The 27,094-nt window shown below is 61.5% G+C and overlaps 2 protein-coding genes across 15 annotated transcripts; both read right to left on the reverse strand.

Annotated features, from left to right (window-relative positions):
• Positions 1-1,165: 1,165 nt before the first annotated feature.
• UCKL1 (uridine-cytidine kinase 1 like 1) lies at positions 1,166-15,400 on the reverse strand. 13 transcript variants are annotated; one of them, XM_064276383.1, is made up of 17 exons: positions 15,235-15,348; positions 10,392-12,691; positions 7,214-7,404; positions 7,032-7,138; positions 6,735-6,905; positions 6,556-6,627; positions 5,701-5,890; positions 5,427-5,488; positions 3,909-3,928; positions 3,240-3,371; positions 3,054-3,152; positions 2,891-2,984; positions 2,751-2,813; positions 1,973-2,095; positions 1,754-1,861; positions 1,536-1,692; positions 1,166-1,397 (listed from the first exon to the last, which is right to left on the reverse strand). In XM_064276383.1, exons 2-17 carry the CDS (start codon positions 10,631-10,633, stop codon positions 1,318-1,320), a joined length of 1,911 nt encoding a protein of 636 aa, XP_064132453.1. In that variant the 5' UTR covers positions 10,634-12,691; positions 15,235-15,348; the 3' UTR covers positions 1,166-1,317. The 13 variants fall into 13 exon arrangements, with proteins under 13 accessions (XP_064132453.1, XP_064132454.1, XP_064132456.1 ...); XM_064276384.1 differs by lacking the exon at positions 15,235-15,348 and having other exon boundaries at positions 10,392-11,543; positions 12,574-14,930; XM_064276386.1 differs by lacking the exon at positions 10,392-12,691 and having other exon boundaries at positions 15,235-15,400.
• A 242-nt stretch (positions 15,401-15,642) lies between these two features.
• Positions 15,643-25,925, reverse strand: ZNF512B (zinc finger protein 512B). 2 transcript variants are annotated; one of them, XM_064276404.1, is made up of 16 exons: positions 25,031-25,925; positions 24,748-24,890; positions 24,295-24,423; positions 23,318-24,159; positions 22,999-23,225; positions 22,831-22,902; positions 22,376-22,522; positions 22,096-22,220; positions 21,931-22,023; positions 21,540-21,635; positions 21,277-21,447; positions 20,956-21,150; positions 20,676-20,777; positions 20,310-20,372; positions 19,703-19,801; positions 15,643-19,312 (listed from the first exon to the last, which is right to left on the reverse strand). In XM_064276404.1, the coding sequence occupies exons 1-16, from the start codon at positions 25,230-25,232 to the stop codon at positions 19,061-19,063; spliced, it is 2,958 nt and encodes a 985-aa protein (XP_064132474.1). In that variant the 5' UTR covers positions 25,233-25,925; the 3' UTR covers positions 15,643-19,060. The 2 variants fall into 2 exon arrangements, with proteins under 2 accessions (XP_064132474.1, XP_064132473.1); XM_064276403.1 differs by having other exon boundaries at positions 23,318-24,423.
• Between the last annotated feature and the right edge of the window lie 1,169 nt (positions 25,926-27,094).

Consider the following 27,094-nt stretch of genomic DNA (forward strand, 5'->3'; position numbering starts at 1 on the left):
TGGGGTGGAGCAATGGACCCTCTTCTCAAGCTCATGTTACTATGGGGTCGTGTGCACGTGTGCATGTCTTTGAGGATGTTGCAGGTGGTGGTGTTGGACACACGTTTATGTGCATACACGAGTTTCATTTTTTCTCCTCGGGAACCAGCAGGACTGGACCCTCATTTCTCATCTGGGAAGACGGGGCTGCCCCAGAGCCTGTGTTCCCAAGCCAAGAAGGGCCTGCTGCGGGCCTCGCAGCCCCCTCAAACCAACCCAGGAGTTCATGCGGCAGGAGCCATGCCTGCTTCAGAACATGGCACCCCAGAAGGAAAGGAGGGGGGAAGAAGAGGGCCTGGGACACAGGAGAGGGTCCACTCACCTGCACAGGAGGAGATGTCTCTTCTGCTCACTTCTGGGCCCCATGGTAGCCATCTCTGTCCTGGGTGCCTACCCTCCCCTAGGACAAGCCTCCGGCCTTTATCTGCCCCACTTGACCTGGCCCCCGCCCATTGACTTCCTGTCCCCGCCCTATGACAGACAGGCTTTTCCATGACATGGCCTTTGTGGGGGGGTGGGGGCAGGAAAGGTTTGAGGCTAGGCCTAAAGAGATGGACGAAGAGGGGACTGTCTTAGGGTCCCAGGTCCACCCTCGGCTTCACAGAGGTCACAGCCCCCCATATGCTCACAAGTACACGGGCACACATGTGCAGGTCTGCATCTGTCCCCACTGCAGCCAGACAGACCAGCCCCGACACGATACGCCTAGGAGGCCAAAGAAGAGTTTGCCCTCACCTTGGAGTACATGAGGGCTGAGGCCCTGGTCATCTCCCATCTGGGGCTCCTGCCACTGTGGCCCAGGCAGCAAGTCACTGCCACCAGCAGCTGCCCACGTGGCCCCTGGTTCACCCGAGGGTGCAAACAGGTGCAGGGTTCTGGCCCTGCCTCTCAAAGGCCCTGGAGCCATCCCCTTACCTACATCCAAGCCCCCTCCCCCTCCCCATGTCCAGGTCTGGTGGCCATCAAGCAAGAGGTTCCAGGACATCAGGTGCCAAGCCCTGGACCACAGGGAAGCCCAGTCAAGGACCAGGGGTGCATCCCTCCGTCCCCCCAACCCAGAGTCCCTACAGCCTGGACACTACTCTTGCTCCAGGTTCATCAGCCGCAGCTCCACTTGCCTACAATTTTATTCACTTTATATGACAAGGAAAATAGGTTATACCCCAGATGACTTTTATTACTAAAATAAGTTAACATCTGTGCATCTTGCAAACATAGACCAAAGGGCAAGATGAGGACAGGGTGGGGACGGGCGTGGGGAGGGTGCAGCCTGGGCCACTAGCTCGTGGAGGCCACTTCCTCCTCATCGCTGCCGTCAGGGACCGTGTCTGTCCCAAAGTAACGGTCACCAAAGTTCCCTGGAGAAAGAAGCAGGCCATGGGCAGATTCTCCCAGCCCCATACTCCTCCTCCTCCCCCTGGACCTCCCATGGACGCTCCCACCCACAGGTGCTCCTCCTACTCTTGGGCTCCCCCCACAGCTGTGGGTGGCCTCACCTATGCCGGGAATGATGCGGAAAAGGTCGTTGACACGCTTGTCCACAGCCGTAGTGATGATCTTCACGCGAGGGAACGCATAAGCCACCGAGTGCACGCCCATCTCAGCCATGAGCAAAGAGAGCAGGAAGATCTTGTCCTCGGGCACCTCGTGGTCCTGGGGGACAGGGCAGGTGAGCCCTGCCCCGGACTGCCAGGCCACCCCCAGGCCCACTCACCAGGAGCACACGCACTGCCATCATGGCTGCAGCGCCTGTGGACACGGTACAGTCCATCAGGATCACATGGTCATCGCTGATGTCCTTGGGCAGCCGCAGGTAGTGGAGCTGGGGGCGAGGGGGTGACCACGGGGTCAGTGCCCTGTTCTCCTTGCCCCCCAGTCCCTCCTCCCATCTCAAGCTCCCATGACACTGCCCTTTCCCCCTTGTCCCCCCCACCTCGGGCTCCCCAGTGAGCTGGTTGGTCTGGATAAGGATTGTGCCGATGCGCACGTCTTTGCACACGGCCCGCAGTGCTGGCTCCATGGTCTCCCCCGCACGCAGAATAGACACACCAGTGATCTGGTGGGGGAAGCGGTGATGGGGGATGTCAGCGATCTGGGGGGCTGGTGATGGGGGGAGGTCAGCAGTCAGGGGTGGTGGTGATGGGGGAGAGGTCAGCGATCTTGAGGGGCTGGTGGTGGGGGAAGAGGTCAGAGATCTGGAGGAGCTGGTGGTATGGGGACTGGTGATGCGAAGGCTGGTGATAGGGAAGGCCAGCGATCTTGGGGAGCTAGTGAAGGGTGAGACGAGCGATCTGGGGTCTGGTGGTGAGGGGAGGTCAGCGGCCTGGGGGGGCTGTGATGGGGGAGGCTGGTGATGAGGTAGAGGCTAGAGATGGGGAGGGTGGTGATAGGGGAGGTCAGCGATCATGGGGGAGAACCAGTGATGAGGAAGAGGTCAGCGATCTGGGGTGGGCTGGTGATGGGGGGAAGTCAGCAATCTGGGGGAAGACCAGTGATGGGGAGGCCAGCGATCTGGGGAGAACCCATGTTGGGGGGCACTGGTGATGGGGGAGGCTGGTGATGAGGTAGAGGCTGGCGATCTGGGGGGGGCGATGATGGAGGGCCAGTGATGAGGGGAGGCTGGTGATCTGGGGGTAACTGGTAATGGGGGGCCAGTGATCTGGGGGTGGGGAAGCTGAGCCAGCGATTATCCCCCACTGCCCAGTTTGTACCTGCTTCCCTGCGTAGCACTTGCCCGAGTAGTCCTGGCCCTGTGGGGTCTGCACCACACACTCCTGCATGCAGAGCAAAGGAGGTGGGCATGTGTGAGCCATGGGAGCCCCCCTTCACAGAAAGCCCACCCCACACACACCTGGAAGGGCAGGAAGGAAAGGGCATGCTCGATGAGAAGCCGCATCAGCCGCTTGGAGTAGAAGATGAACTCATCACGGCTGGTCTCCTTGTCCCTGTGGGTGGGTGGTCTCAGTAGGGCTCCTGGCCAGGACCCGCCTACCTGCCCCCCAGTGGGCCCTCACCTGATGATGGTGTGCATGCCCCGCACCTGCGGTGTGCTCTTGAGAACACTCAGCGTCTGCGGCAGGGGGTGGCACTGGTGCGCAGAGGCCAGCGCAGCCCTGGGGACACAAATGACCACTTGTGGACACTCCGAGGCATCTCCTCCCAGAGCCCTCAAGAGTCACAACCCTTCCCTCCTCCCTCACGGCATGTGCTTGTGTCCAACGTGGGGCTTGTGGGCCACAGGCCTGGTCAGAGGTGGGTGTGCAAGGTGGGGCCGGTGCCCCCTGTGGCTGATCTGGGGGATCCCTGCCCCCATGTGTCCCCTGGACCACACCCTGAGAACAAGGATCAAAGCACACTTAGCCCAGAGCAGAGCTGCTGACCATCAGGTAGGAAGCAGAGGGGCTGGGGTGCGTGCAGGCCCCGCCCAGCACAAGCCATCCCTTGGTTCAGAGAAAGCAGCGGGGTGAGGCAGCAGAGGACAGGGACTCAGGTGCAGAGGACAGGCTCACAGGCCCCGAGAATGGGCAGACCCCCCCAACCCCAGATGATCAGGGCTGTGCCCACAGACACCTCTGGCCCGCTTCCTGGGGCCCAGCCCGGGGCCTGGAGGGGGAGGTCTACTGACCAGGGCAGTTGGCCTCCCCCAAGGTGGTGTGCCCCCGCCCAGGTCCCATGGGGGCAAAGCTGGCACCAGGGCTGCCTGCAGGACCCATGAGGCCAGGTGGTGGCTGCTGGGAGGCACTGGCCAGGATGGGAGGATCAGAGCGGGTGCAGGGCAGGCAGGCAGCGGGTATGTGGGATGCGGGATGCGGGGCTGCCACACTCGCCACAGGCAGGTAGCACTGCAGGCCAGACCACACTGTCCTCACATATCCCAGCGCAGCTTCCTCTGCTTCCCACGAGGTGAGGTGACAGTCGGGGAAGGAGCAGGCAGGAGGCACAGGGTGTAGAGAAAGGAAGAGAACAGAGAAGATGGCCTCTTAGTGGTGGGCCTGCAGGCTGTGCAGTGGGAGACCCTCAGAGCCTCTGCTTTCTGTGGGCAGAGGTGGCGTGGCCAGCCTGGGCGGGAGCTGGGACTGTGGCCCCTGCCCTCCCTGACCCACTTCCTGGGTCTGACCAGAGGACGGAAAATGTAGGTGGCTGCCCTCAAGCGTTTTATCAAGTTCGAAACCCTGGAAACTTTTTCCTCTGAACAAAGAACAAAGGCTTCGATGGAGCTGAGATGACAGTCTGTGGTGACCTGGTCAAGGTGGAAGCCACGCAGAAGCACATGCGATGACAGGAAGCAGGAGGGGGGCAATGCAGGTATCACAGAGTGCAGCAGGCGCCGGGTGAGGTGGACTGGGGCCTTGCCAGGACAAGTATCCGGCTCCATGGAGAGCCGCGCAGGGGCCTGGCCGCCCCAGCTGACCACAGTTTGGGCTTGAGAGCTTGTGGGGCAGGGCCAGGACATGGGGACGCCCCCCCTTCCTGCCCACAGCTGCCACTGCTCTTGGCTCCCCCCTTGCTGCTCTCCTGTCCTGCAGGGGGGTCCACAGGGCCTCCCAGGGGGTCCAGCTCAGCCCCAGGACTAGACCTGGTGCTTGCCTCTCTGTGCCCACTTCCTGGCTGCCGCCTGCCCTGGCGGGACAGCCTTCGCCCCAGCTCCACCTGGCTGTTGAAAGGACTTCCCTCTGCGGGACAGGTGTGGGGAAGGGCTTACCTGACACTGAGTTCACGCTGTGGCAGCAACATGGGAGACACAAGGGAACGGGGCGGCGCATCAGCAACAGCAGCATCAGCTCAGCTCACGGTCAACAGCCGCACAGCCCCCACCCACCACCCCACCCTTCCAGCCAGGCCCCACCCCGGGGAACAGACACCCACAGCCTGGGAGATGGCCCAGACCTGGGACCCTGGGCTGAGCAGAAGGGCTGGGGCTGGAGACCCGCGATTCTGGGTAGGGGGCTGGAAGCAAGGAGTGAGGGGCCACTGGGGAGCAGTCAGAGCCAGGGCAGCACACCATGTGAAGTGTGCCCAGAGCCGAAAGTGGGGCGATAACCCTGGCTAGGCCCAGGTTCCGAGGCTCCACCACAGAACAGTCTGGAAGAGTGGGCGACCCCATCCACCCCAACGGGTTGGGAGGGGTTGGGTGTGTACCCCATACGGGGCCGAACCGAGAAGAGTGGATGCTAGTTGCCCACACCAGCACTGGCCAGGTCCCCACGTTCTCAGAGGGCCAGTGCCCCTTGACCCAGCACGGAAGATGACAGGCCACTGGGATGCTCCAAGGCTCAGGTCATTCCCCAGGGCTGTGAAGGCCACATGGGGGCTCGGGCCGAGGGCTGAGGGCAGTGCCAGCCAAGTAGCTGTGCAGAGAAGCAGGGCGGAGGACAGGCGGCACTCACTTCCTCCAGCTGGCTGTGTACATGCTGCACAATCAGGTCGATGGCCACCGTGTTTCCGCTTCCTAGGGGGGACGGGGCAGGCGTTGGGGGACGGGGTGGGTGGTGGTGGAGGATGAGGTGGGTGTTGGGAGGATGGGATGAGTGTTGGAGGGAGTGGACAAGTGGTGGTGGATGGGGTGGGTGGGGGGTGGGGAATTGTGTGGGTGACGGAGGGACGGGATGGCGGGGGAGGCTGCACGGGCCTGCTGTCCCCATGGCAGGTGGCCTGGCTCACCCCTTGGCACCACGATGTCAGCCAGGCGCATGGTGGGCTGGATGTACTGGTCAAAGGCGGGCTTCACAAACTTGTTGTACTGCTTGATAACGCCCTCGATGTCCCGGCCTCGCTCACTGATGTCACGGCGTAGACGCCGCACCAGACGGATGTCAGAGTCAGTGTCTACAAAGATTTTCATGTCCAGGAGCTGCAGAGGGGTGGGCGGGTATCAAGAAGATCGTGAGAATGCTGCTGAGGGCACCCAAGGTCTGGAGACCCCCCCCGCCCGAGTGCTCATGCAAGAAGGGGGCAAGGAACACTGTGATGAGGTGTGCGGGGGTGGGGCAGCGGCTCTCCGGGTTCCAACACGCTGCTTCCCACTTTAGAGCCTGACCTGACCCACCCTGCCCTAAGCCACAGCTATCCACACTCAGCCACAGCAGGCCTTCCCGAAGGGAGCCGGAGGGGAACACCTGGAACCTCTCCCTCCAGGCCTGCCCACTTCTCATGGGGGAGAGCTGCCTGCAGAGCATGTCTGGCGCCCACCCATGTCCTCAAACTGTGTGTTCTTCTTTGCCCAACGTGTGGTGACTGTGCTTACAGGGAACAAGTGGGGGCAGCTGGGCCTCCTGGAGTGCACAGACAGGGTTGAGCAGGGTCAGCCCAGTGTGCACAGAAGGACAGGAAGGCAAGAGGAGGGGTGTCAAGAAGGAGAAGCCCAGGGTGGTGGGCACAACCTGAGGCACCCACCAGCCATGGGTGTGGGGGGGCAGGAGGCCTGGAGGAACAGCTCAAGCAGGTAGGGCAGTGAGCACCTCCAACCAAGGATCCCATCCCTTATCCCCCAGTGCCCCCCATGTCCCTGGGCCTCACCTCCAGCAGCGTCTTGTCTGCAAAGGCCATGATGCCCTCGAAGATGATGACGTTGGCGCCATAGAGCATTTTCTGAAAGGGAGCCCATGCAGTTGCCCCTCTGCCTGCCCATGGCACAGGAGTATGGGTCTGCAGCTCCCTCACCCGCCTGGCCCTGGCTGCCCCAGCTGCTAACCCACCCAGTCCTTCTTGCGGCTGTGGGTGGTGAAGTCGTAGATGGGCACTTTGACACTCTTGCCCTGCTTCAGCTTTTTCAGGGTAGAGATGATGAGGTCAAAGTCAAAAGCATCAGGATGGTCAAAGTTGAAGTTGTTGTGGGCGGCCTGCTCCTGCTGCTGCCTGGTCAGCACCTGCAGGGAATGGATACTGGCGTGCTGGCGTGGTGGGCAGGCAGCCCTGGCCTCCCAGGGTGACTGTGTGGAGCTGGCAGGGTTCTGTCTGCAGGGATGTGTGGGGGCGTGGGGCCAAGACCTCACCTTGTAGAAGGAGTCCATGGACAGCAGGACCACCCATGGGACGTCCAGGGCCTCAATGATCATCCTGGCCACTGTGGTCTTTCCAGAGGCACTGCCACCGCCCAGGCCTGCAGAAGGTGTGGAGGCAGAGTTGGTCTGGGCCATACCAACACTGCTCCTACCAGCATCTGAGCACAGCTCACCTATGACAAAGGCCTCCTTGGACTGTGTGCCGTGCTCGTTGTACCAGGGTGGCCGTCCAGCCGTGTAGATGGTCCGCTTGCTGGTTCGCAGCAGGGGCGGCTCTGACTTGCACTGGCTCGTCGTGCGCTTCCGCGGCGAGTGACCTGTGCCCACAGGTGGGAGGAGCCGGTCCAGGGACTCAGCATTGCTGCTGCGGGGAGAACACAGGGCTCTGAGGCAGGTGCCCAGCCACCTAGGACTCTCCATCCACAAGAAAGCACAGAGGACAGCCCACAAGGACTAGGGGCTATGGGCTGTGCCGGTGGATGCCTGAAGGGCCAAAGAGATACCAAGGACCAGAGCCACCCCCGGAACACTCGATTTTGTCAAACCACCCCCACGCTGCAGAGCCGACATGGAGAGGACAGGAGGCCCCATGGGGCGAGGCGCCGTAAGGGACACAGGGTGCCTGAGCCGCCATGCAAAGATGTTGCTAGGTGAGTGAGGAGGGGCCGCGGGAGGAAGGCAGCGAGAGCTTTGACAGCGGGAGCTGCTGAATGACGGGGCACCCCAGGGCCTTCGTGCCCTCACACCAGCACTGTCGAGCACATCACACGTTGCAGGAAGGTCTGAGGCCCATATGCGTGGCCAAGGTAGGGCCACGCTGCAGAAGCACTGCGTGAAGATGCGAGGACGAGTGCCCAGTGTGGTCTGCCCTCCCTGCTCAAACTGTCGGACTGGGAACCAGCTGTGGACATATCACCCCAGAGGCGGACAGGAGGACCTACAAACCCATACGGAAAGCTGTCCTTGAGACACAGGTGACGTTATTGGTTGAACTGCATCCCCCCAAAAGATGTTCAAGTCCTAGCTCCTACACCTGTGAACGTGAGCTTGATTGGAAATAGAATTTTTTTTTTTTTTTGTAATCAGTTAAATTAGTCGTGTCGTATCAAAGTAAAGTGGATTCTAACCCTTCCAAGTAGTGTTTTATACAAGGGGAAAGACGACACAGAGAGAGACACACGGGAAAGACTCCAGCTGAAGGGTATCTACAGGCAGCAAAGGATCGCCAGCAGACGCCAGAAGCTGGGAGGGAGGTGTGGGACAGGTCCTCTTAGAGCCTCAGAAGGGACTGACACCACTGGTGTGCCCTGGATTCGGACTGCCAGTCTCCAGAACTGTGAGAAAAAAAATTGTGCTCTTTAAAACCACCCATTTGGTGGTATTTTGTTATGGCAGCCCCTGGAAATAAGATAGGCGAGAATAGCTAACTGCATTACGATGTGCCCTGTTCCTGTAAAAACCAGCAAGTGGACAGCAATGGGCCGTATACACCAATGTGTAGCGTACAGAAGAACATGCACGTGTGACAGAACAGTGTGCATGTTGAGAGAACACAGAACACGTGAACGTGTGCATGTGCGCGAGAACACGTCTATGTGTGAATGGGTGTAAGAACACACACATGTGTGAAACTGCATGTGACAGAACGTGTGTATGAGGAGCCTGTGTGCACACACAGGACACACGTGTATACATGCACATTTGTAACAAAACACGTGAGAATGTATGAAAGCATATACATACGTGCCTGCATGTGCATGAGAACGTGACAGAAAACACGTGCATGACAGAATGCATGCATGCGTACGTGACCACGAGAACGTGCCTGAGAATACACGTGTGTGTACGTAGGTGGAAAGCGTACATGACTGCGTGTGCGTGCAAATGTGCATGGTGAGAATGTGTGTGAGCATGAGTGCAAATACGTAAGAGAACGTGTGCGTGTGTGAGACAGGACATGCGTGTGCACATGTGTATACAGAAAAATGGAAAAGGCAGACAGACGGACCAGGCAGTAACCAGGGCCTCCCTGGGTGCCGGCACTCAGAATGGGGGCTCTGCCCTGCCTGGGCTTTTGGTATCAAAGCTGAGTCCACCATGGCTTTGGGAGCTCTCCACCCCACTGTTGCTGCTTGGAGTCAGTCGCGATCCACTGGGATCATGGTGCCTGCACACGTGTGTTACGGTAGGAAACAGGGAGTCTGCCAAAGCGTGAGCATAGGCAGCAAGCAGACCACCACCTCTGCTGGCAAGGAAACGCCTGCTGTCCTCGGGGATGAGGGTGGACAGGCTGCCTGTCTCTCCTCCTTGGGGGTGTGGGTGGTGAGCCAGTTGGCTGTGCTCAGCATCACTGGAGAGGCCCTGGGACACCAATTAGCCAGTGTGTTCCACCTGGAGCCGGCAGCTGGCATCAGCTGTGGGCACAGAGCTGACCAGACAACAGGGCAGGGCCCAGGGATGGCCAGAGAGGGGCGTGTCCCCCATGCGCTGAGAAGGGGCAGGAGCTGCCTTTGCACGAGTGCAGGGAGAGGATGCAGGGGCACAGGGGGACACAGAGGGGTTGCGAGCTGGTATAGACTAGCTGCTGCTCTCTACTCAGGCCCCCTCCCCATCCTGCCTGAAAGGATCCCCAGAAGGGATCCCCAGGCTGGCTGCTCACGGCCCCATGAAGCAGGTGGGTCGCCACTGTTCTGAGAGACAACTGACTGACCCACAGCTGCTGGGACCCTCTTTGGTCAGATCTTGGAATCGCCCGGTTGCAGCAGCCGAGACAAGTCTGGGCAGTCTCCCTCCCACTCTGTACCCAACCTCACGGTCCACAGGGGAACTGCCCTTTGCACTCAACCCAATAGTCTTCAATTCAGGAAGGAAAGTGGGTTCCCCAGGCCGCAGATCCCCCGAGGCCTGTGCTGCAGAGAGCCCCCCACAAGAAAGCAGTACAGGCAGTTGAGACTGTCACAAGCAGGCCAAAGATGCCTTTGCCAAAACCCGCCCATCTGCACTTGCGCCCAGGAGCAGTGAGCAGCGTCAGCAGCGCCTGAGGCCAAGCCCGCACTCCCCTCCCGCCTGGGGCTCAGTCTGTGCAGAGCCGGCAGGGCTTCGTCTCACAGGGGTCCTCTTAGGACAGAATGGCTTCATGAAGACCCACTACCCCTCCTCAGATGAACAAGGATGCTTCTGGTTACAAAAAACTGATTTCAGTCCAAAGACCGTGACCAACCCCCAGCAGGACCGTGCAGGCGGCGCTCCCAAGAGGCCGTGCCTGTTTGTTTCCTGATATCCACGGATACTAACAAGGCTGGCCAGGACTGCTGCCGGCACAGCAGCAGGGGTCACAGGGCCAAGACTCACCTGCCCTCCGCGCCGAGGGCCCAGCAACCTGAGATCCTGATGCCGGGGTAAGCTGGGGGGCTGCTCATGGACGAGGAACGTGAGGGTGCTGAGCAGGCAGGGGCTTCGGGTCCAAGGGCTCCTGAGGGGGGTATGCTTGAGGCACAGGTGCTAGCAGGTGTGTGCTGGGCACCACAGCACTGTCTGTACCCTGGCGGCCCCCAGAGCACTCGGGAGCTCTGGCCACCTGGACTGCCTTCCATGAGGGACACTGCTCTGGGGCCCAGGGTGCAGTGGGCGGGGGGCTCCGTTCGAGGGGCCGTGGGCACAGGCCTAAGAGGATCACTGGGGAGGGCCCAGTATTAACAGCACGGCTCTCCTACAGACGACAGCCACCTGGCCCGGCCCAGGGCTCACTGAGGACCACCGTGCCCTCTCAATTCCAGACCCCAGCCCGCCTGCAGTTGCAGAACCTGAGTATCCGCCCTTGAGGCCCCAAGGCCCCAGCACCCCTGCCTTCAAGGTGCCTCCTCCAGCACAAACAAATCTGAAACTCGACACGAGGCGGCATCTAAGAATAACTACCCTGCCCTGCCCCCAGGAGGGCCCCAGCGGGCCACCCCTCAGCCACCCAGTGCTCCACTTTCAGCCACTCCCCTCCCTGAAGCCACCTCCCAACCTAAGCCGGTCAGGAGAGGGACACAGGCCCTTGGGATAGCAGGGCCTCTCGGCAAAGACAGGTCAGCTGAGACTTCTGTCCATGAGAGACTTTAAAAGGATTTGCACTGAGAAACCATTGAGCCCACTCCCCCAGCCAGGCCCCTCATCTGCACCAGTTTCCTATGGCCTCTCCTCAGCCTCCTACCGGGTGTCTGAAGAGCCGTCAGGGACTCAGGGAGAAGAGAAAACTGTGTGGGGCTCACATACCTGAAGGGAGTTCACACACCTGATCGGGGTTTATACACCTGAGGGTAGTTTTTTACACACCCACGGGGGAGGGGGGATTCACACACCTGAGGAGAGTTCACACACCTGATAGAAGTTTACATACCTGAGGGGGGGTTCATACACCTGAGGGAGTACACACCTGAGGGTGCTTCACATACAGGTGGGTTTCCACACACCTGAGGCAGGTTCACAAATCCAATGGGGTGTTCACACACCTGAGGGGAACTAACATACACCCAAAGGGGGTTCATACACACCTGATGAGAGGTTTATACACCTAAAGTGGAGCTTACACACCTGGAGAGTTCACGCGCCCAGGAGGTCTAAACAACTGAGGGGGGTCCCCCCTAGGAGCAGTAGCAGCGTTTCCTGGCCACCCAATTAACTGATGGTGTGTCTGCGTGCCCTATAGGGGCACCTGGCGACAGGATCAGCCCACCTGTGCCACAGTAGCATCTCCCTCCTGGTACCGATCCAAGGTGGCCAAGTCATCTGCCACCCTTGCCTGGGCAGAGGAGCAGAGCACCCCACTCACAGAGGCAGAAGTGGATCCAGCAGAGGCGCAGAGCAGGGTTCCTAGCAACTGGCTTACTGGCCAGGACTGTATAAGGAGCAGAGAGTATCCGGCCAGTGAGACCAGTGGGTACTGGGGGCCTAGGTAACCAGGGCTGGGGCTGGGGCTGGGGGAGAGGCAGCAACACGGCCTGCCTGAGAGAGAGACAGGCACTAGGCATGCAGCTGCTAATGCAGCCCTGCCCACGGTCCCTGCAGGGTGGCTTAACACCTCCCCGCAGACACCCCTGTCACTTGCCTCTTGCTCTGACCGACAGTGCTGGGACGGGCAGCTGCTTGGACAATCCCGCAGTCACCTGCCCGCCTGGTCACGTGAAAGCCTCCTATCTCAGGTGTGAAGGGCCATCAAGGCAGGTGTAGCTTGCATGTGCCCGGGCACTTTCTCCACATGCCTGACTCAGCCTCCCTCCACCTCCACGCCGCTTTACACCTGCCTTGGTTTCCCCACCAGTACGCTAGGATGTGAGGTCCAGATGTACACTGCACTAACATGCCCCGTGTGCAGTGAGGCCTCCATTAGTGATGGACTTAAAGAAATGGCGTGGTCATGCGTGGAGATCCAGGCTCAGCAGCTCATCACTGCACTGTCTGCGGCACCCAAAACTAAAGAGAATCACCTAATACTAGAAGCAGGGACTGCCTGAGTACTTTATGGCGCATACAAAACCACAGTCATACGTACAGCTAATTATCCAAAACAACGTTCACAACACGTGACGAGAGGCTTCAAGTCCTGTGTGTCTGGTGACTCGCTCCGCATGCTGTACCAGGCCTCTGCTCATGCTGGCACCCCACATTTGCTGAATGAGTGAGTACAATGAGAACAAGGAGGGGGAAGCTGCCCCCACAGGGTCTGACACTGGCTCAGGGGCCAAGTGCAGAGTATCAGGGCAGCTGCTCCCAGGGAGAACAGGGGCCCTCAAGGTGCTAAAGGGCGCAGATAGTGCAGGGACTTGGGGGTCCCCAGCAGTGCCCCAGTAAGCACCCTCCACTGTGCCCTGGGGTGGGCTCCACATCTGCCACCTGGCCCCACCCACTCAAAAGACACATGAGTTGTCCCTTCTGCTCAGGTCTACAGAGTGCCAGCAAGCTCAGCAGCCCAGAGGCCCTGGCAAGACCGTGGGCAGGGTGGCTAGGTCCCGTCCTCACAATGATGCACTGAGGGGGCAGGCCCACAACAAGCAATGGGCAAGGTGAACAGACTGCACCAATGCCAGCAGCCAGGAGGACTCAAGAGAAAAGACTGGAGTGGGTACAGTGTGCAGTGACCAGGGAGGCTGCTCTGTGACACTGGTGGTGCTCTGGGCAGAAGCCAGCAGTGCAGGGACTGGGTCTAGTGAACAGAGAAAGCCTCAAGGGTGAGAAGAGCAGGAAAGAAGTGCAAGAAACTCCTCTCAGAAACCCTGAGAGGCACTAGGCAGGTCGCATGGAACTTTGGAGAATGAGAGAGTTGTGGTCTAAATTTACATTTAAAACTGGCTTGCTTCCAGGTCCTTCTCTGAAGAAGAGTGAAAACAGTGTCTGCCTCCACAGGTTGCAGGGCCCAAGGGCACCTTGTGTGAGGCCCTTCTGAGCAGGGCAGGTCCCAATGGGGCTGCAGACACCTGTGTTGTCAGGGGGTGCTCTTCTCCAGAGCCTTCAGAGTTCACCTGGTCTCCCCCTTCCTGATCTTGGGTTAAATAAAGAATTTTGGAACTAGTGGGGTCACAGGCTCTGTTCCTGTCAGAACTAAGCCACGCTCCACTGCCAAAGGGGAGAAGAGGCAGCTCTGTCCAGCACCAGGCTCCGGGCCCCTGCCCTGGGGGTGTGCACCTGGTGGGAGATGCATTCCTTTGGGGCCAAGAAAAGGCTCCCAACAAGCAGTGGTTACTGAGAACTGTCCCCGTGGGCACCTCACCCAAGTGCTCTGCCCCAGTCAGTGTCCAGCTTCTGTGGCAGCAACCCCCACCCCGGGCCCCATAGGGGCCAGGTGCATGGTGTTGAAGCCTCAGGCAGAGGTACTTGAGCAAGGCCGGTTTTCCTTCCTGCAACCCGCCAGGGGACAGTTTACAGATCTGGAAGCAAGTAGACAGGCCCAGGTACCTCCACCAGCCCCAGTATAGCCAGCCTATGCCCCCTGGTGGCCAAGGTCCAAAGGCTCCAGACCGAGGCTGCTTCCTCTTGGCCAGTTTCTAGTCCCACAGACAGCACTGCTTACTACTGGGGTGACTACCGGGGCGACGACTACCGCAGTGACGACTACTGGGGTGTCTACTGGGTCAAATGAGCTCCTCCCTCATCACACCCCTCTTCACATTCTCAGGAGGCCCTACAGAGCCTTGAGGGTTCCCCATACCAGGTGGGGCAGTTAGGCAATGGGAAGAAACATGGGGCAGGCCTGACCCATGGATTCACACTCTGCCAGGTACCCCACTCCACGCAGGACATAACCAAAGGTCAATGGGGGGTGGCAGACTGGGCCTCTGTAGACACTTGAGGGCCTGGGCAAGGCCCATCCCCTCTGCCCCCAGCACAGGCCCCAGCCACAGCCCCCTTTCTGCTCTTCATCTGGGTGACCAATGCTGGTCTCACCCACACACTCAGTCTCTCCCTCCGGTTGGGCCCCTGGGAGCACTGTGGAGGGGCTGGGGAGGCACACTTCCAATTAACCAAGAAAAACAACGAAACCCGTTGCTGTCGCGTCAATTCTGACTCATAGACTTGCTATAGAACTGAAAACTGCCCCCTAGGGTTTCCAAGGAGCACCTGGTGGATTCAGACTGCCGATCTTCTGGTTAGCAGCCATAACACTTAACCACTACGCCTCTAAGGTTTCCCCACTTCCAGTTAGGAGAAACCAAGTCCAACACAGCTTTGTCTTGCTTGTTTTTGTTTCCACTACCTAACACGAAAGCGCGCGCGCGCGTGCGTACGTGGGTGCGTGTGTCTGTGTGTAACATCACCGTGTGAACACGAAGGAAGAAGGCTCTCTTCACTTTTCCTGACCCAGGAGGATGCAGTGCCAGAGCCCCCCAGAAAGGGAAGCTGGGGGAAGAAGGTGGGGGCTGGGCCAGGGTGGGGGGCCCGGTCAAGGCTGGGTGGGGGGCTGGGCCAGGGTGGGGGGCCCGGTCAAGGCTGGGTGGGGGGCTGGGCCAGGGTGGGGGCCTGGGCCAGGGTGGGGGGCCTGGGTCAAGGATGGGTGGGGGGCTGGGCCAGGGACGGGCCACAAGCGGGGGGACCTACATCACGCGAGGCGGGGGCTCCAGCTGACGTGGGTCTCCCCCGCCCCTTCTGCCCGCTCCCTCTGTGGGACGGGAGGGGGAGTGCGCGGCCCCCAGCCTCCCTGGGGCGCGCCCTCGCCTACCGGTCCTCGCATGCAGGGTCGCTCTTCTCCCCTGGCCGGTCGGGCGGGTCTCGGTCCGCAGTGGGCGGCGGTGGCAAGGGGGCGGCGGAAACGGAGGACGCGGGTGCAGCCATGAAGCTGGGGGTGTCGCGGCGACCGCAGGCCGGACCGGCTCGTGGGCCTCTAGCACAGGCCGCCGGGAGCTGTAGTTCCAGGCCCCGCGCCGCACGCCGGGCAGCGCCTCCGGCAGCCTAGGAGTCCCACAAGGCCGCGCGGCGGGGCATGCCGGGACTGGTAGTTCGGCGTCCGCCACGTGCAGGGGCTGGGCCTGCGCCCTGCCCCCCCCCACCTCGTCGTGGGGAAGGGACTTGCCCCCACCCCCCGCGTGTTACCACAAACTCAGCCGCACAGGAGGCCTGGAAAAAAATCAATAAACATTTATTCGATACAGTCATTTTTAATACATACAGTCGATGGCCCGCCCCCACGCCGCTGGGGGGTGGGGAGGGCGGGGACGAAGACCAGAGACAGATGGTCACAAGGCGGGCAGCGCCCGAGCTCACCGTCAAAACATCTTGCAGATAAACACTTTGTTGATAGAATATATACGTATATATAAGGTTACAAGTGATGGCGGGAACCTCTTTTTCGAAATGCACTTATGTACTGAAAACTGGCGCCAAAAAACCCAAACCAAGAAACCCAAAGTATAGACGGCGTGGCCGCCAGGCTGGAGAGGTGACTGGCTGGCCATCTGGACCCCAGGCCTCCGGTGCGAGGCGTCAGGGGCCCACCAAGTGGGCGCACACTGGGACAGCCCTCCCCTCTGTGGGATCAGGGGACACCTGCTCGTTTCCACCAGGACTACCAATAGCTCTCCAGGTACAGAGGGCAGGTACAGAGACAGGGAAGGCTATGGCAGGAGGGGCCAAAGGTCACGCCAGGAGGCACCCTCATCTGCCTTTGGAGGAGCAAATAAAGTGCATCCTATCTGTGTGTGAAATGTCAGCCCCCCAAGCCAGCCCTTCCTGTTCTCAGGGCACAGGGGGTGGGGCTGGGCCTGAGGTAGATCTGCAGGAAGGGACCCAAATGTAGCATCAGGCCCAAGGCTTGAGCCCTGGGCAAGGTCCACACTCACCACACCTTGGGGTGGGGGCAGGGGAGTCTAGCCACACAGGTCCCTTCCACTGGGGGTGTCTGTCACCTGGCTGCAGCCACCAGTACAGATGCTGCCAGGGTGGGAAGTGGGCAGATGCAGCTGAGCGCTGCCCAGAGCTGCCCCCTCCCCCAGGAGAGGTTTGCAGACCAACTCACCTTGTCCCCTCACCAGCCTGAGGTCCAGGCTAGGCCATGGCAGGGAGAGAGAGAGGAAGGGGTCCGACCCAATAGCCACATTTGGCAGCAGCCCCCACCCCCAGTTTAAAGACAAAGAAGAGGGTTAAAGTGCTAAACATCAAGTTACCCAGGACCCTCCCCTCTTCCCAGCATGTCCAGAGAGAGTTCTCACCCAAGGACTATCTGCGGACTTCAGGAGTGCCCTAGAAACTCACCCCCAGCCAAAACCAGGGCCCTCTCTCCCCTCCCCAAGGGCCAAGTACCTGAGAGGCGGGGGCAGTCTGTCTGCCCTCAGCAGCGGTGTTAAGGTCACACCCTCCTCCTGCCACAGGTAACAAGGGCAGAGCACAGTGCACATGGAAGCTCCTGCCCAGAGCCTGCATCTGCCATGCCCGACCCGGGCTCCCTCCCTCACAGCGGCTGCCTGACCCTCACCTTCCACCCCACTGCGCACTATAACTGATGCCAGGAGCACAGGAAAGAAAGCCCTCCGGCCCCCGGTGGCCCTGCTCATGCTGCCTGCCCCACCCTGGACACCCTTCATACTAGCTCACACCCATCTCCATTCCTTGATGAGATCAAGGTGTATGTGAGGAGAAGGGATCAATCTCTACACCCCCACTAAACATCTCAGGCCAGGGCTACAAGGGCTAGTGCCTTTAGGCGAAAGGAAGGTGCTAGAGTCAGGAAACACGTGGGTGGCCCCATCCCCAACAGCTTCCCTGGAACCTGTTTCCCCACTGCCCCAGCTTTCAGCCCATTCTCCCCGGGGCGGGGGGGGGGGGGCAGGCGTACCTATGAGGACAGGAGCTGGGGGCCAGCAGAGGTCCATAGAACAGAGGGAACCCAGCCCCAGAGGGCCACGCCCTGGCCCAGCCTGGCCCCCAGGCTCACTGTCGGCACCAGGAAACCCTTAGCACCAAAATGTCGGATTGTTGTGAGTTTTCATATAAAAAACAGAATTAAAAAATGGTTGTTACTTGTCACAGCAACAAGACTGGCATCCACTACACCCAGAAAACACACGCACGGGCAACTATCAAAATTCACATCGTCCAGGATCGGCGAGGGCAAGCCCTCAGCTCATCCCCATCCCCCAGTGGAAAATGGCATCCATCCAAATGCACACTCTGACGGCCTACCTCCCTTCAATGGCCTTGGGGGAATGGGGCCAGGAAGGAGAGACAAGAGGCTGCATGCCACGTCCTCTGGGTGCCCTAGCCTCCCTACCGGACCTGCCAAACCTGCAGACCACCCCATGGTCGGAGCCTAAAAGGGGGCAAAGACGAAGTCCTGCCTTGGCCACCAGCCTGCCGTGACCTTGGCAAAGCCCCCTGCCCTTGCTGACCTTCAGTCCTGTATCAAGTGGCCATAGAACCAGAAGCAAAGAGGCAGGTGTAAAACGGAGGAGATAGTGCCCCCAGAGACTTGGTCATGGGCCAGACCAGCCACCAGGAAAGCCACCTTCCCTCAAGGGCTGGGACCACTCTGCTCAGCTCCCAGCCCCACGCCCCTGTGGGCTGCTCACCCCTGTGGATCCCTCCTATTCCCAGCCTCAGGGAGACCCCAGAACCCAGACTAGGCTATCTGCCCATCAGGCCTGTCCTGCCCCTGCCTGGGGTGTCAGCAAGGCTGAAGGTTAGGGCAGAACCTGCTCCACAGGGTGGCTCACCCCAACCCTGGGGGCCCTAGGCCATGGATCCCTGCTCCTGCCGCCTGGAGAGTGGGATAGGCAGAACTCTTCTCCCCTTGCCCCAAGCAGGGAGCACCTTGGGGTTGGCTGGGAGAGCCTCTACTGGAGAGGCCACCTCTCCACCACCAAGGACCCGGGCCAGGCCAGTGGAGTGAAGTAGAGCAGGGGTGGTAGGGCAGGGAGAGCAGGAGGTGGGCTGGGGAGGTAGAGAGAGCAGAGGCGGAGGGGCCAGAGGTGCAGAACGGAGGCAGCCTGGGGGGATGGGTGGGCGAGTGGGGCGCAGTGGTCAGAGCTGGGTCTGTCCTGGGAGGTAGCTGGGGTGCTGGGGTTCCAGTGTTGGATGGAGGCAAGGCTGGGATGGCAATGACCAGGGCTGCACAGATGCCCTCACCAGCCCAGAACCAGGGGTCATCAGGGACCCGAGCCTTAGTGGAGGAGCCCCTGGGTCACAAAGGGAGCTGGGGGGGCTAGCAGGGGCCACAAAATCAGACTGCTGCCACCTGCCTGTTCCATGTCCCCACTCACGGCGCTGAGACCCCAGACCCTGCCAGGCAGGGGAGCATTCTTAGGAGGGCTGTCCCTCCAGACTATTGCACTTCTGCAGCCATCTCTGCCCCTGCCACTTGCTTGCTGGGCTGGAGCAGGGGAGGGGCCGCATCAGGGAGAGGAGAGCAGCTGGCCGCCCCCTACCCATTGGAGAGAGAGAAGGGATGGAGAACTGGGGGCAGGAGGAGGCTGGAGCTAGCTACCCTCCCTGGATGGAGGGAGACCTGGCAGCCAGCATGAGGGCTGAACTCCACCCTCCTGCCAGTACTGAGCTCATTTCTCAGGTGCCTTGCCAGCCCCCACCTTCCGGCCCGTGGAGCCCCGGCCCCCCTTGTCTCTGCCCCCTGAGGGCCAGTCTTCACGCCCTGGGGGCAGCTTGGGCGTGGGCTCCTCCTGGGGCCGTTCCCTGGGCTTGCGGCCCCGCTTCTTCCCACCCCCTGCACTTTTCTTCTTCTCCTTCTGAGGCGCCAGCGAGTCCCGGCTCCTGTGCTTGAGTGGGGGGTCCGCCGAGGTACGGAACCAGTTCTGGGAGAAAAAAGCAGCCAGTGGAGACCCCAGTGTGGAGGCACTGAGCCGCTGGGCCGGGCCTGAGGCCTGACCCGAGCCCAAAGCTGCAAACCTGGCAGCATGCCCTATGGGGTGGCTGAGGGGATGAGGCGTGCACCTGAAGGGGCTAGGTATGCCCCCTATAAGGGATGGCTGCCACTGAGGGGGCTGAGGGCACCTGTGCCTCTCAGCTCTTCGAGAGGTGTGCGACAGCCACTTCAGGGTAAAAACTCCAGATTTCTTCTAAATGTCTAAATGTTGACCATTTGTTCCAGATTGTTGCAAAACACCTCGCGGGCCACTGTGCCCCCACTCCTGGCCCTGGCCCTGGCCCTGGCCCGTCCCCCGGCCTCCTTGACTGCCCCTCACCTCCGCATGGGTCTTGAGAATGTGGTACTTGACGCCACTTTCGGAGCTGAACTCCTTCGGACACAGCAGGCAGCGGTACTTCCCCACCAGGTGGTCCCCCTACAAGGCAGGGCAACCCAGCACCTACAGGTCAGCACCAGCCCCCCATCCTGGAGGACCTGTAGCACCCAGATCAGAGCTGGGGTGCAGATGCCCAGGCCCTCACCCTGTGACTAAAGGGGGCAAAACTGGGCCAGCAGGTGGGCTACGGGGACCCTTGAGTCACCCTGTGCCAGGACCACCGAGGGGCCCCTGCTGTAGAGGTTAGCAGAGAAAAGTGGGTGGAAGCAGGTGCCCCGGGGAGGCCCCTCTGCCTGCTGGGCTTTTCCTGCACCTGTGTGCTCCCTGCCACAGACAGCAGCTCTGAGGGCTGGCAAACCAGGCCAGGGCGGCTCCAGAGAAAGGGCTAGTGGGGAACGGATGGGTGGGACATCTTGGGGACTGACAGGCTCAGGACCTCTGGGCTTGTGGAGGAGTGGCCCCTGAAGACAATGGTAGGGGGTTGTGTTCTGGGCCTGGTACACACATTCAGAGGCCTGCACACAGCCAGCCAGGGTGCAGTACAAACCTTGCTGCAGCTGGCGAGATGGGCCTTGAGGCCGGACACGCTGGAGTAGATGGCCTCGCAACACTGGGGGATGAAAGGCATAGTGGGTGGGGGTCCCCAATGGCCTGCTCCATCTGGGAAATAGGGCCTCCGCGAGGTAAGTGGAGGGGTTTGGGCCCAGGAGTCCCAGGGTTGTGGGCAGATCCCCCGAGGGGTCCTGTTTAAGGGGGGCCCAGGGGTCGCAGGTGGGCTCGTCACATTGAGGGTGGCACCCTCCTGACAGTCTCAGGCTCCGTTCCATCTGTTCTCATTGCCCAGGGCACCTGGGCACTCTGTCCCTGAGGCCAGCCTCCTGCCCCCAACCCCCAGCCCCCCGCCCAGGCTCACGTCGTTGGGGCAGTTAACATGGCCTTTCTCTTTGACCTCGTTCTTCCACACCTCCAGCAACTGGGGGTCAAGCGTGGGGAGGCCTGGCCTCGTGTAGTTGAGCTGTGAAGACAAGCACCGAGTGAGCGAGAGTGCCCTGAGCCCATGGCCATCAGGTGGCCTGGGGGTGGGACATCAGGGGACCCTGGCCTAGGACACACCCCACCCAAAGACCAAGAGGCTGGGAGCTAAGGGAGGCAACCAGAAGTGCCTGGGGGGGTGGGGGACGGGGGACAGTCACCCGCGCAGTCTCGGGCACGAGGTCATCCTTCATGCGCCGCTTGGTCCAGTCTCGGGCCAGCTCGTCCTCTGCAATCTCCTGCAGGTGGAACACAGCAACCTGGGCCGATGTCCGGCGGATGCGACCACTTGGGGTCCGCTCCACACCAAGCAGATTGTCGGCCTCGGAGGGCTTGTCTGTAGGCTCCTCAGGGAGCTGGGGGGACAGGACATGTGGAGACGAGAGAGACACTGTGACATGGGTCACCAGCTGTGTGCCCGTGAGGGAGGGACGTGAGTGCTCGGGCACTTGCAGGAGGGGGAGACTTGTGAGGCCGCTCACCGGGGCTGCATGCTCTGAGCGCACATGGTAATCGTGGCCGGCCTTAGAGCGGTAAGTCTTGCCGCAGTGTGCGCAGGGAAAGGAGGGACTGTCCAGCTCACAGGGTGGCTTCCCACAGCGCCGCTGGTGGTACTGGTAGCCCATGAGGCTGGAGAAGGCGGCCCCGCAGCCCTAGGGTTCAGGGGCCAGGGGTTAGGGGCTGCGTTGGTGGCCAGAGAGACCCTGTGCCCTGGTCCCCAACCCCGTGTGCCCGGCTCACTGACCTCCTGGGGGCAGCGCAACTTCCCCATCTGCTTCAGCACCTTGCGCAGTCGCTCCCGTTCCTCCTGCTCGCCTCCCTCTGAGGACCCATCAGAGGGCTGGGGGGGACAGGGCAGCATCAGTGCCCCCTGACACAGGCCCCCCGCCCCAGCCCAGGGGTTGAGGGCCATGGATGTCCAAGGTCAGGCGTGGGGGCGTGGCACAGTGCTCCACCAAAGTGTTGCAAGAAAAGATCCATAGTCAGGGATGGGGGGACGGGCTGGAGCAGAGGCTGAGCTGGAGGAAGGGGAATGAAGCAGGGACTGAGCTTGGGAAGTAGGGCAGCTGGACTAGGGGCTGAGCTGGTGGGAGGGAAGCTGGAGAGGGCTGGGCCCTGAACAGCAAGAGGCACACCTTGGCACTGTGCTCGGCCATGGTGTGATAGTTGAGGCCCGCCTTGGACTTGAACTGCTTCCGGCAGTGCTGGCACTTGAGCGCATCCTGCAGCTATAGACACGGCCACCCGTCATGGCTGGACCCTGGGCCCCCCTCCTGGTGCCCTGGGGGATCCAGCCTCACCTTCTGGCATACTTCCATGTGCTTCTTAAGCCCCACAAGGGTCTTGCGAGTGACCACGCTGCAGGTGGGGCAGACAGCCTCGCCCCGCTCATGGATGGCCCGCTGCCACTGCTCCTCGGGTCCACCTGTGGGGCGAGGCCAGGGCCTCAGGGCCTCGCTGGGCTCCTGGATCCCCTGGATGCCAAGCGCAGAACCCAGGGTCCACACTCAGCCCTGACCCTGCGCCCCAGCCCCCCGCCCTTGCAATAGAGACCTGCTCCTGCCACTCAGGGGCACCCACCTGGGGCAGGGTGGGTCACGGGGGCTGGCACTTCCTTGCTGGCAGTGCTGACAGTGGCCGGCACTTTCTTCCACACGTCCTCAGGGCCTGTCACCTCCTGTTTCTTGGCACGGTGGATGCGTGCTTTGTCCTCTGCCTTGGCCAGGCCTGTGTGCACACGAGAGCAGAGGAGGGTAGGTTGTGGACAGAAAGCCCTGGCATACACGTGCACATGCAGGCAGAGCAGGGGTGGGCAGAAGATTCCAGCACGTGCATGCACACACAGGCAGCGCAGGGTAGGTGCAGGCGGAGACCTCTGGCATACGCGTGTACGTATGAGCAAGGCAGGTGTGGGCAAACGGCACCAGCACATGCATGCACACACAGAAAGGGTAAGGTACATGTGGGTACAGGCTCCCAGCACTTGTCCACACATGTACCCAGCCACAGAAGTACCCGCCCATTCAGGATCTCACCTTTGAGTCCGAAAGTCCCAGAGATGGATGGCTGTTCCCCTGTGAACTTCTTGGGAGTTTTCTGTTTCCTTCCTGACTCGGGGAGAGAAGACAGGCGAGATTCTGGTCAAAGGACCACCTGGCAGCCTCAACCCACCCCAACCACTCTCTCCCTGGCTCCCATCTTACTGTGCTTCATCCGCTCCGGGTCCTCCTCTGGCAGGGATGCGGGGCCCGTGGCCCGAGGTGCCTCTTTGGCTCCAGAGGCCCTGCTGCCTGGTGAAAGGGGGCCACTGGGGGGGTGTGTGCCCAGCTGGAAGCCCGAACTCTGGCCCATGGTGGATGGGCCACACTCCCCATTCTCTGGCCTCACCTGCTTGGGTGGCACGGGGCAGGAGTCCAGGCCATCTGCAGCCCTGGCAAGAACAAGCAGGTGAGGGGCAGGCAGCCAATTTCTGGGTACTAAGCTATAGCCCAGGAGCCCCCCAGCCTGGAACAGGCCCCATACCTTTTCTTACCACTGTTCCTCCCCACAGCACGAGTAGTTTTGTTCTCAGACTTGGTCAGCAGTACCATTTTGCAGGGTGGTGTGGGTCTGCTGATAGCAACAGGCCTGCTAACTGGCACCGGCTTGCTGACTGGCATGGGCTTCGTAACTGTCACAAGTTTCGTGATTGGCACTGGTTTGGTGACCGGCATGGATTTGGTCACTGGCATCGGCTTGTTGATTGTCACTGGCTTGGTGACCGGCACTGGCTTGGTGATAGGAATGGACTTGGTAATTGGTATAGGCTTGGTGACTGGTGTGGGCTTGGTGACTGGTGTGGGCTTGGTGACCGGCACAGGCCTGCTGACTGACATGGGCCTGCTGACCGTGACAGGTTTGGTGACCGGTATGGACTTGGTGACCGGTATGGTCTTAGTAGTGATGGATGTGGGCTTGGTGACTGGTATGGACTTGGTGACCGGCACGGGCCTGCTGGCCGTGACAGGCTTGGTGACCGGCACGGGCCTGCTGACGGTGACAGGCTTCGTGACCGGCACGGGCCTGCTGACGGTGACAGGCTTGGTGACTGGCACGGGCCTGCTGACTGGCACTGGCTTGCTGATGCCAATGGGTTTGCTGACCCCCACAGGCCGGCCGATGGTGACAGGCTTGCTCACTCCTATAGGCTTGCTGACCCCAACAGGCCGGCTGATGGTGACCGGCCGGCTGACTGGCCCAGGCTTGGGAGCAGGCAGGGGTCGGTCCATGTGGTTCCAAATCCGGTGCTTCTCCAGCTGGGTCTTGGAGGTGAATGCAGCCTCGCAGAAGGGGCAGGGGAAAGTCAGCCTTTCTGAGATGGCACCCTGAGTGGGAAGGGCAGATATGCGCAGGGTCTGCCTAGAAGGGCTGCCCAGACACCACCCAGTATGCAGGAGACAATGCTGACAGCGCAGGCAGGTAGGCCCAGGCCTCCTTGTCCCCAACCAGACGTCCCTTACCCCTTGGCACCGCTGGTAATGGTACTTGAGGCCATAGATGCTGGGGAACTCCAGCCAGCACCCCGAGTTTGGACACTTCACCCTCGAGTGGGCCTTGAATTCATCCTTCCACTGGTTCATCAGGGAGAGCTGGGGGGTAGGCAAGGCCAGGCTGCTGACCCCCTCAGTGGCAACTTCCACCCAACCCAAGCCCCAGACACCATGCCCTCGACCTTGGGATGATGGCAAGAAGTAGCCACCCCCCCGAGCAGCAGCCCTGTGCTGGACCTGTCCTAGGTGCCCACACCTGGTCCAACGTGTCCTCCCGGCAGCCACATCAAAGGCAGGGGCTTGAGGCCACATAGTGAAGGCCTGTCTGGCCAGCACTGGGCCGCCAACTAATGCGGCCGAGAGGCAGGCAGCGGCCTGGACGGCAGACCCTTGTGAGCCCCACCCCGGCCCTGAGGAGCTCACGGGAATGTCTCTGAGAGCCTGGTTCTCGGCTTTCGGCCGCCCCTTCTTTTTCCCTTCTGTTCTGTCGCTGGCTGGACTTCCTGGGTCGAAGCACAGTGGGGCCTGGCTGGGCACAGTCTGCCCACTTCGGACCACTGGCATTCCTGTGGCACACAACACACCAGGCTCAGGGGCTGCAGGGGCTGGGCAGGCCCATAGGTGTCCATCCACACCCAGGCCCCTCCCTCTCTAAGACATACCCCCACGCCAGGAAGGCCCCTGCCTTGCTCATGGTGCCTCTTACCGAGCTTGGGTGGGTCATGCAGCACTGGAGGCAGAACCTCAGTTCGGCCTGGATCCTTCCCAGATCCACTCTTGCTGGACCCTGGGAGCCGGCGGCCTCCACCCACACAGAAGGGGTCGGTCATAGCTGCAGAGCAAGGGTTCAGACCAGTGAGGCCCAGGGACCCAAGACCCACCACATCCTGCAGGCTCTCCTGGACCATTTAGCACTGCCCTGACTCAGGACACAGGAGGGGCCGCAGCCTGCCCTCTGTCCTTCCCCTCAGACAGGGCTGATCTCTGGGAGCAGTGGGGAGGGGGGTTGACAGGGGCTTCCAACTCTGGGGAAGGGCTGCCCCGCTAAGGTCTCTGGACAATCCTGGAGAAACGATAAGCCTGAAAGGCCTAGTCTGCTGCCCCCTAGCCCCGTGCTGGCCGCGGGCTCCCTCTGTTCCCAGATGTATGCTGGGAAGCATGCAGCCCACACCCAGGACCAAGGAGTCAGACGACACTCCTCCCGGGGGCCATATAAGACACCAGTGGCGGGCTGCTGGCTCACCTGGGGGCACCACCTTGCAGCCCACGGCCAAACCCTGCCCCACCCGGACCCAGATAGTCCCAACCTACCCAGTGGGCACCTCGAATCCATCTGCCCAGGACACAGTTGGAAGACTGCCAAGCTGGGCGCTGAGGGCCCCCAATCCCTCCCGGCAGGCAGACCAAGGATCCACAGGCCCCTCGCTCACATTCCAGTAGGTCCCGCCAACCAGGTAGAGGCCGGTGCTGGCACCTCGCCCCCTTCACCTCCACCTGAGGAATCCCTGGTCCCCTGCCTTGGGTCCACCAGCACAGCTTCAGCTCCACCAGCCAGTGAGCACAGGCAGCTAAGCCCAGCATCTGGAGCCCACCGGTTTTGTGCCAGAGGGGGCCCCTGCTGCCCGTGGCCGGGCCTCCATGGGCCTATTCCAACCAGGTTGGGGGACCCCACACCTCAAGAAATGAGGGTGGACATGGGACTCTGAGCCCAGCCCTGTCGAGTCCTCCAACAGGAAGACCCAAAGCGACAGAAGGGGGTGATTCGGGCAGGCTGAGGCCAGAGGACCAGCCTGGGCAGCCCCGGTCCATTCTAAGGGGGACACCCATATCCTGGGCCTGGATGGAGGAAGAGGTCGAGGACACCCAAACAAACTTCTCTGGGAGTTCTCATGCTTCAACTTCCTACAGTCACCCAGGCAGCGATGACCCGATGGCCATGGTGTGCGTGCAGACCAGGCCCCTGCTTTTCAATCTTTCCCTAGTCTGACCAGGCCTGGAGTCCAGGGGGCTGGGGCCAGGATTGGCCTGGGAGGCCGACACCCCTCCTTCCGCCCCGGCTTATGACTCCCGCACCAGGACGAGTAGGCGTTTCCACCCTCCCACCACGCCTAGTAGGGTCAGGGCTGCGGGACCCACCGGGGGGAGCCCTGTTGGCACCGGCCACAGCAAGCCGGCAGCAGAACATCGGCGCGAGGCAGACCCCAGCCCAGGCGCGCGGATAAGGCCTGCCAGAGACGCGCACCTGGCAGCTAGGCCTCGCCACCCACCCACCTGTCACCTGCAGCCCTGGGCGGCCGCGGGGCGCGGGGCGAGGGGCGCGGGCCCTGGCCTGGCCCCGGAAGGGACAATCGCGGGTAGCTGGGGCGGGGGAAGGGGGGCCCGAAGGCAGTGAACCAAAATGGCGACTTTTTCTGGAGAAGGAGGAGCAGGAGCGCGGCGCACGGCGCGGTGCGCGGGGCGCGGGGCCGGCGCGGGGTCCGGGCAGCAACGGGGGCCGGCGGCGGGGGCTTGGGTCGGCCCCGCCTGGGCCGCGCGAGGTCGGGGTCGGGGCGCAGCCGGCTGGGGCTGCTGCCGGAGCAGGGTGGGGAAACAGGCCAGGACGGTTACCTGCGGCGGCCCGGCAGGGCGCGGGCCGGGGCCGGGGCGCGGAGAGCAGGCGCGGGATCGTGGCTCGGGCGGCGCAGGCTGCGCGCCGCGCTGCGCACATGCGCGCTCCCGCCCCTCCCACCTTTGACAGTTTTACTGTTGGGGGGGGAAGGGGGCGAACTCT

Source organism: Loxodonta africana, chromosome 24 (assembly GCF_030014295.1).
Source record: "Loxodonta africana isolate mLoxAfr1 chromosome 24, mLoxAfr1.hap2, whole genome shotgun sequence".
Taxonomy (NCBI): domain Eukaryota; kingdom Metazoa; phylum Chordata; class Mammalia; order Proboscidea; family Elephantidae; genus Loxodonta; species Loxodonta africana.

Excerpts from the sequence above, each read along its gene's own strand:
- UCKL1 (XM_064276383.1), bottom strand. The coding sequence starts at position 10,633 with ATGGAAGGCAGTCCAGGTGGCCAGAGCTCCCGAGTGCTCTGGGGGCCG. Across the intron at positions 6,628-6,734 it reads ACAGCCGCAAGAAGGACTGG|AAAATGCTCTATGGCGCCAA; the intron begins GTGGGTTAGCAG and ends GCTCCCTTTCAG. Across the intron at positions 3,153-3,239 it reads GTTGGACACAAGCACATGCC|GGCTGCGCTGGCCTCTGCGC; the intron begins GTGAGGGAGGAG and ends TTGTGTCCCCAG.
- ZNF512B (XM_064276403.1), bottom strand. The coding sequence starts at position 25,232 with ATGGTCCAGGAGAGCCTGCAGGATGTGGTGGGTCTTGGGTCCCTGGGC. Across the intron at positions 24,891-25,030 it reads GCATGACCCACCCAAGCTCG|GAATGCCAGTGGTCCGAAGT; the intron begins GTAAGAGGCACC and ends TGTGTGCCACAG. Across the intron at positions 20,778-20,955 it reads TCGTGCCCGAGACTGCGCGG|CTCAACTACACGAGGCCAGG; the intron begins GTGACTGTCCCC and ends TTGTCTTCACAG.